General features: G+C 31.4%; 1 protein-coding gene across 1 annotated transcript; it reads left to right on the top strand.

The window, feature by feature from the left end:
• The first annotated feature begins 2,231 nt into the window (after positions 1-2,231).
• Positions 2,232-8,555, top strand: LOC106467081 (cytoplasmic protein NCK1-like). The gene is made up of 3 exons (XM_013927402.2): positions 2,232-2,430; positions 3,528-4,600; positions 5,339-8,555. Exons 1-3 carry the CDS (start codon positions 2,412-2,414, stop codon positions 5,537-5,539), a joined length of 1,293 nt encoding a protein of 430 aa, XP_013782856.1. The 5' UTR covers positions 2,232-2,411; the 3' UTR covers positions 5,540-8,555.
• The last annotated feature ends 633 nt before the right edge of the window (positions 8,556-9,188 follow it).

The following is a 9,188-nucleotide window of genomic DNA, read 5'->3' as shown; positions in this document are numbered from 1 at the left end:
TGTTCCAGAAAGAGGTGCTTTACTTAGGCCACATTGTAAGTTAGAATGGTGTGCAAACTGATCCTGATAAGGTGAAAGCAGTGCGTGACTGGCCAACACCAGACAATGTGGGAGAGTTAAGGAGTTTCTTGGGAATCTGTACTTATTACCGGAAGTTTGTGAAGGACTTTGCAACTATAGCTGCTCCACTACATGATTTGACTAAAAAAGGCCAGAAATTTGAATGTACAGTTTCTTGCCAGCATTCTTTCATTACATTTTGAAGTAAAAATTGGCCTCTGCTCCACTTTTAAAGCTTCCAGATCCCTCACTGCCATACATACTGGATTGTGATGCTAGTAATGTCGGAATTGGAGGAGTGTTGTCTCAGAAAGTGGGCAAAAACGAACATGTGGTGGCCTACTTCAGTAGGATTTTCAGTAGACCAGAGAGGAACTACTGTGTAACAAAAGCCAACGAGACGGAGACCAGTACGGAAGAAGATATGTCCCTTAAAATTAAGAGACTTTGTTGAATTGTATTTTTGTGATTGTAATTCTGTACATTTAATTAAGTTATTGTTAATTGTTATTGGTTAATTGCATGTGGTTATTGTTCGGGACGAACAATACTAAGGAGGGGGCAGTGTTGCGTCAGCGAGGTCACGTGACTAGTGTCACGCCACGTTTTCTAGAAATATTCTATTTCTTCGTGAATGCCCTAGCATTTACTAGATTGGGGGTAGTTTGGTATATATAAGATGGTCACAACGTGACGGCACAACAGTGTGATGAGTAATTGAATGTATGCGGACAAAATATTGTTGGCCTCGTGAGACGTGAATTATAGTGTTGTTATAGAGCGACTGTTGAAATTAAGTGTATCGTAAAGTTGTATTCGGAAAGAATAAACCAGTTTTATTAAGTAAGGACTTGTGTCGCTAAAGTTTCGTCGGAACGAAGTTACGGAAAATCAGCTTACGACTGGAGGCGTAACAATATTATGTTTTAAATTAGTTGGACGTTTTCTTTCTTTCGTGGGGTGCAGAGAAGGCAATATATATTACAGAAAAAAAGGGCCCACTGGTTTAGGTGGCATCTCGAGGTTATAGCTTTCCTTATGCTTGAATTGGAAAAGGAAGCACATGGCTAACGCTAGTCACTCTGGGTAAATTTGATGTTATTTCCGAAATAAGGAAGGTTGAATTTAAACAGTCTAGTAGGCGAAATCATCCTGATCTGTTGAAGATATAACATCCAGTAGAAGCTTCCGTTCCGTGTTTGAGATAACAGCAACTATAAACACACTTTATTTGTGAGTTGAATAAAAATTGTTCATTTTGCGCATTACTTTTTGTACCGTTTCTTTTGTTTTTCTCAGACTCGATTATTTAGACAGTCAGCACTAGTTCACGAAAAATACTTTGTCATTCACCTTGTTCAGCGGACCTATCCTATTGTTCTATAGTTAATTTAGTTCGACCTGAGCATAAGCACTGTTTGTGTGATTTTTTTCCTCTGCTGAAATCACTGCGTTTTTTCGATATAGTTCAAAACTGCAAATATCTTTTTTGGAAACATTGGTCTCCTGGTTGGTCATCGGCAACTTTATGGACTTACAACAATAAAATTCGGAGTTCGATTCTCCGTAGTGGACAGAGCACATATAGCCCATTGTATAGCTTTGCGCTAGAACAAAACAAATAAACAATTAGAAACGTTGAAATTTAGTGCCTTTCATGTTTTATAATCACTAAATAAGATACTTTCGCAGCGGAATGTTGTGTAATACGACCCTTAATTGCGCCATTTGCACTGGCAAATCACGAGGGTCAGAGCCTTTAACTTGTATAGAAATATGTCACAGACATGATCTGAAGCAAAGCTCTTAGATACACAGATTATTACTATGGTCATGAAGAAACCCTTGTATTCTTGTAGATCGGTAAGTTTATTGGGTATACGTTCAGGCGCGTACACACACACACACACACACACATTTATGAGGGTAGAGTAAAAAATGAAAAACAATTACAATACGCATGTCATTTCTAGGAAAGTAGTGTTTTAGTTACATGGATGATGTCGAGCCTAAAGTATTTTTAAAGAAGACTAAAATATGTACATATATATATATATATATATATATGTGTGTGTGTAATTCAAACAGGTGTTTCCATTTACACTTTTAATATTTTTTCTTTCATCTCGCGGTAGACGAGAATGGCCGTGATATATATATATGCCGGGTTCAGGATGAAAGAGTGGAGAAGGGCGGAGTATTTGTCTTATAACTAGAATTAATGTTTTTTTTCTCAAGTTATTTTATTATGCAGGTTGCTCAGAATTATAATTTCAGATCTGAAAGCTTCTTTTTTGATTAATAATAAATTAGCCTTTTGCGGATTAGTCATATAAAATAATTTAGTCATCATGTCTATTCCAAAAATGGGTAGGTTACCGAGTCATATGATATGGATATTATTGTTGGTATTACTTTATTAATAATCCTGTAATCTGTATTCCTGATTACCAATATTATATAGTATTATTAGATGGGTACTGGTGTTAATAGGTGTACCGGCTTCTTTCACACGACTTTAGTCTGCATCCGGAAACTACGGGTAGCAACGTTAACTTAGTTTGTTATTCATACTCAGTACAACAGTATTTGTAGGAAATCACTAAAGTAAATGTACTAAACTGTAACTTGTAACAAATAAAGTAATATAAATTATGTTATTTCTGTTATTACTATAACTTATACGCCTAGGTTTACTTCATATTCAGTTAGTGTGAACTTTTGTAACTTGTATTTATAATATTATTTGATTTCAAAATTAAAAGAATCAAGCACTTGATGAAGCATTGTATAATGTTGTTGTTAATATATTTATAACCTAAAATTAGCATGGAACTGATTATTATTTTGGTTTGTATATTCTGTATTTTAGAGCTTACCTCCATTTTACCTGACAAAATTATTAAGTAATACTAAATAAATTCAGTTAACCAAAAAACTGCAATTATATAGATTTAACTTTTTTCTTTCTTTGGAGAATTGTATAGTATTTATGTTATGAAGTGTGTTTAGAATATTAATTTTGTTTTAAAAGGCAAAAAAATAATAGATTTAGTTAATTATGGTAATTGACCAGCAAAGACAAAAATTGTTTGATATTTGTTTCTGGTCTAAAACTGCTCAAAATAAAATATATGCACTTGATATAGCAGATATGGTATTGTTGACACATTACATTCATCTCTACTTTCACTCATAAGTTGATATAATTATACTCTGAACATGTGATTAAAATATGTTTTAAGTCCATAATTTTGTATGTATGTCTTAGTTGGACAGGCATAGGAAATAGTTCAAGATGTCTTCTTGACTAATATCTGTCACAAGTGCATAGTCGTGTTGTTGCAGGAATCATTTCTTAAGGAAGTTTATTTTTTATTGAAAAGTATCTCTCAGTAATTTCAGTGCAAGTGGCAACTAATCTTGAATAAAGAAAAATAAGTATAATTTGTGTTTTTGTTCTTTAGGTAAAAGTGGAGAGGATGTTTATGTGATAGCTAAGTATGACTACCAAGCCCAGGCTAGTCAAGAACTGGACATCCGAAAAAATGAACGACTTCTTTTATTAGATGATACTAAACACTGGTGGAAAGTTTCAAATTCTAAAAACCAGTCAGGGTTTGTACCATCAAATTTTGTCAAGCGAGAAAAACCATCAATATTTGATAGTTTTCGTAGAAAAGTCAAAAAGAAAAGTGAATCCAAAATGTCACCAACTGCTTCACCAGTTACCACCAAAGACATTAACATCAGTGCCTCTTCCCGAAACAGTACTTCTCCTAAGAACAAAGCCTTGGTAACCTCCACAGCATTAGCAAAATACAATTATACGGCTCAGCAATCAGATGAAATATCCTTGGTGAAAGGCACAAGAGTGGTTGTTATGGAGAAATCCAGTGATGGTTGGTGGAAAGGTGAATATGAAGGCTGTATAGGCTGGTTTCCCTCCAATTATGTACTCGAGGAAGTTGATGACCTGAATGATGTTAGCCACAATTATACTCCTGCTGGTTCAGCTACAGGAACTTTAAAGGACACTGAATGTTTGGATGTTGTTTTAGCTATGTATTCATATTCTGCACAGAATGAAGAAGAAATGTCTTTTCATAAAGGAGAACACCTTGAGATAATTGATCGACCAGCTAATGATCCAGGCTGGTGGAGGGCTCGTAACCAAGCTGGAGAAGTTGGTTTGGTTCCGAAGAACTATGTTAAAGTAATTACAATGAGGCAAAGTAGTGGAACTTTAGAATCTACAGGCTCTTCCTCTTCCATTGGCAGAGCAATTGGTGGTTCGGCAGCTGTAGGTTTAGACTTAAGTCGTGTTCAAACTGAAATATCCAACATTAGTGTGACATCTGCAGAAGGATCACCAATAGTACAGGCCAAAAACAGGGGTCCTCTTCCAGTTCCTGTTTTAAGACAGGATCTTCTAGCTAAATCTTGGTATATAGGAAATGTCACAAGGAGTCAGTGTGATCAAATGCTTAGTGAATATGGTCAAGATGGAGATTTTCTAATTAGGGACAGTGAAACAAATGTAAGTTTGGTGTGTATATACTACAGGTTATATACATATTAATCTGAATACCTACAGTATAAATATTATTCTCTATTCCATACTCATAGTTTTATTTTCACTTTTTTTTGAGAGTGGTACTTTGTTGTGAGAACTTAGAATTTTTCTGCAACTGTGTATATTGAGATGAAGTGGTATTTAAACCTACTACTCTGATAACTCTTTCATGATAAAAAAACAACAAACAAACTAATAAGTACTTATAATTTAAAAATTAGAATAATAAAAAAAATCTGGACAATTTTAGTGGAAAAGAACATAGTTATTTCTTACAGGATATTTCATTACCATATTTTGACTAAAAAAATGTTTAAAAGATTTTCATTAAATGTAAAACTAATGTACTTAATTTCAAGCTCTAGTATTTATTAGCTACCAGACTTGTGGATATTGTTTTTATCCATAAATGTCATGAAGTTTGTACATGTATTTATCAGAATGACAATCTTGTGAATTGTTATATTTTGAATTATAGGCCCTGCTATTTTGTATGGTTCGTTGCAAATTGGTAATATGTTTTTCTTTTGACAACTTTCAGCTTTTCAGTATTTTGTCTATCTTGTATACATGTACATATGAAAATGTGATTATTTTATGTGATAAATCACCTGTGTTTTATGCATATTAAAATCAAATATTTTTTAGCCACTGAAAATATACTCGTATAATTAATGTTTTGTTTCTGTTGTCTCAAAACAGATTGGAGACTTTTCAGTATCATTAAAAGCACCAAACAGGAACAAGCATTTCAGAGTACACGTAGAGGAAGGAATTTTTTGTATTGGCCAACGAACTTTTTCTTCTCTTGATGATCTTGTGGAACATTATAAAAGAGCTCCAATATACACCAGCCCTCGTGGGGACAAAATGTATTTGATCAAACCTTTAAAGAAACCATAAATAATATCTGTCATATGTATTATTATAGCAGGTGGTGTTGTAACCACATTACCAGTCTAAACAACTGTGTAATTAAAAAAAAAACTGTCACTTCCAAGCCAGGTAAAATTTCTAGTGAATGGAGATCAGGCAGGTAGATCATTTTGCTTTATCATCTTTCTTCTGTTCAGCTGATAGTTCAATACCCCAAAATATATGGCGTGTTCAACTTGTTCAGAAAGATTCTGGGAGGTGTGTTTTCTGCCAATTTATTATTTATAATACTCTTTCTAAACTTATGAAGCATAAGAAATACTTATACTTATTGTCAATCAAAGTCCAAAAAATACTAATGTTTACATTAGATTTATTTGTGTCTTTCATTGCAGCTACTTTTTTTTCTTTACGAAACAACAATATTTATAACTATTTATACTTGTTACTTTAGATTCTTGGCACAGATAGTTATATTTTTTTTAATTTTGAGAAAATCTGAAACTAGTTTAGTGTGCTTGTAATATCCTTAACTTGTTTTTGAATTTAAAATACACAATTGGTTGATTTGTAAGTGGTGTGTAATAGCTGGTTACAGAAAAGGCTTCTCTTATTAGATTTACAAAGCCAGCCTTTCTTTGATTTTATTAAGCTTGTAGGCTTTAGCTGGTTTTATAAAGCTAACATTTTAAGTGGTTCTATGTGTAGTTTGCAGCCATTGTTTACTTTATATAATTTGTAAGTGTGTGTTAAAAAGTTAGCCTTTTGTGCCTGGTTTATCAAACTAGCCTTACTCTGAGCATTATAACCTTCATTGGCTTATTTCAGAAAGCTAGCAATAATGGCCTGTTTCATAAGCTTCCAAACCATCTTAAACAATGTAAATATACAACTACAAGCTATTTAAATATTTTACATTAATTTGTTAATATGTTTTGTACAATATATGTAAGAGATAAAGGATCAAATTAAATGTTGTCACATATGATTGAGAAACATTAAATAATGTGTACAGTCATAGTGTAAGTATATTTTCAGTTCTTGATGTACTGTATTTTGGTTGTTAAAAAAGTTGCTAATGTGTGCTGAACCAGAGACTGTTTTTTATGATAAATATGGATTTGTGTCATTTATAATGTGCAAAATAACTTTAGGATATTTTGGCAAGACTTCAGTGTCTGCAACCCAATGTCTTTTGCTGGTTATTTGGGTTATATACTTTTAATATTTGGTATATTTTCACAGTATGTGTACATGCTACTAGATTCAAGGTTGTTTGTATGCTGCAGAAGTATTTATGGAGGTGTAGATATGGAAGGTTTCTGATACATTTGTGTTTATAGATGTTTTATACAAATACAATGAGAAAATTCTTCAATTTGTGCAATAGCATTGCTGATAGTCATTAATACATTTGAAGAAGTTTACATAATATTTAACAAGTAATTGCTGTTATTATAACATCTGCATGACCTTACAATTTTAAGTAAGTATAGATTTTAAAATTGAAAAAAATATATTGAAAAACATGCATATGTGATCTTAAGATGCAGCTTCTGGCCAAGTAATATACTTACCTAGAGTTCAGATCTGTATACTTTCAGTGATTTTTCATTTCTTTGTATGTCTTTCATGTTGAAGCTTGATTTTAAAGTATTTCTCAAAGGTCTTTTTTTATGTATTTTATGCATAACACAGGCTTTGTGATTATGTTGATTTATGATGTTAGTGTGATACAGTAGTCCTTCAAATCTTAGGTTTGCTACTTTATACTTGATTCTATCTAACAGTCTTGTAAATGTTTTCTTTCTTCTAATAATGGATATAATTATCATGTTCAATTTACTGATAAAAGCTTCAGTTGTTAACTAATCTGTAACTCAGCAGAAATTAAGTATGTCGAAATATAAGCAGAACCCTGCTTCTTAAATTTAATATTCACTACTGTTTCTATAAGATCTAATATTATAATCCCCAAGATTTGTATTATTTGTTGACAGGTTCTTTTAGATTAGCTGGTTAAAATAATTCAAAGTCCAGTCCACGTAATGATAAGTTATTTCTTCCTTAACATTTTAAAAGCTTGAACACTGTTGTATCTTGTATGCCATGCTAACTGTACTACACTAATGTAAAAATAAACTTACTTTTACAGAGTAACTCAATATGCATGGTAGCTAACACAGATCCAAATACTTCACCAAAAAACTGAAACACACTGATACCTTCTTTGAATCTTGTATTTATAATATACTTTCAAATTTACTAAAAAACTTTTGACATAAAATTTTAGAACTTTATAGGTCTATATTATTAAACCTAAAATCTTAACATCATTATTATGAGCCATAGACCCATCTTAGCTAAAGAACAAATTAAAACATTAAAAATAACACTTACTTGTCTAGATTTAATGGCATTTGTGATATTTATCCTATTTGCACAGATGTGTCAATAGTATAAATAAATAATTTGCTACATTTTCTCAGACAAAACTTTTTTCTGTTTTCGAGTTCTTACAGTTGTGTGTATAATAGATTGTTAAGAAGAAAACTCAAAAAGTTAATTGTGTTATGCAACTTATACCATATTCATGAAATAGTTCTTATAAGCAAAAGGTGAAACCAAGTAATATCTAGACTACCCCTTAGCAGAGAGAGATAGGCCATAACGAATTTACAACAACAAAAAAACATTGATTGTGGAAAAAAGGTACTTTTTATATATATGTAGGTAAAATATCATCATTTCTAAAAATGTGTAAAGCTTCACTTATTGTTCTATACCATCTGTCTTTCATCATTGTTTGCATATAATTCTTATTGAAGATTAAAATATTTTGGCAAGAAATAATACCATGCAGTTTTGCTTAAATTTGAACATTAAGAAGTAAACCATCAATAACAGTGTTTATGGTAATTAGAAATTCATTGTGATTAGTACAGTAAAATTTGTTAAAATTACTATTTTTAATTAATTAAAGGTCTCATTGAAAGATATGACTGTCTAATTAAATTTTCATATTAAAAACATTTTCTGTTAACGAGACTTGTCTTATTGGAATATACACTTGTCAACTTGAAATATTTTCAAATACACTACTGTAATTAATTTATTAAAGTGCCATATTAGTTTTTTATTAATGAAAGTATCTTATTGAAATATACTCATGTTTAACTAAAAACCTAACTAATGTAAATATACTCTCCTGTCTTGTTATTTTAATGAGTGTATTACTTAAATACTTTTCAACCAATTGAGGGACAACTATATAATCTTGTCAACACATATTATCTGGGTTTTGTAGTTTATTTAATTAAAAAAATACCATATAATAAAACAACAAACAGTAGTATTTTCAGATGCAAACTTATTCCATATTTTACTTTTAATAACTACAGAAATAAGGAGGCAGTTATATTTGTTTTTAAAAATGTGTATTTGTGAAGTACAAAGTCTTAGTGTTCGTGAACAACAATAACATACATCACTGATCATAAATTATTAAGATATGTTGTACATACTTGTGCATGTAACTTATTTTGCATGTTAAATCAAAACTAGTTTAATTTTTTTGAACAGCTTACTGATAGGAAGACACTATTTTAATAAATAGCCTCATATAAAACATTACTGAGCTAGAGTGATTTGTTTTACTGTTAACCTATTACTATTG

The sequence above is a fragment of the Limulus polyphemus genome, unplaced genomic scaffold (genome assembly GCF_000517525.1).
Source record: "Limulus polyphemus unplaced genomic scaffold, Limulus_polyphemus-2.1.2 Scaffold77, whole genome shotgun sequence".
Lineage (NCBI taxonomy): Eukaryota > Metazoa > Arthropoda > Merostomata > Xiphosura > Limulidae > Limulus > Limulus polyphemus.
The sequence above is the reverse complement of the archived record's forward strand: the minus strand, read 5'-3'. Positions and strand labels throughout refer to the sequence as shown.

Bases quoted from the DNA above. Each gene is read 5' to 3' on its own strand.
- LOC106467081 (XM_013927402.2), top strand. The intron at 4,601-5,338 runs GTAAGTTTGGTG...GTCTCAAAACAG, and splicing joins TTAGGGACAGTGAAACAAAT to ATTGGAGACTTTTCAGTATC.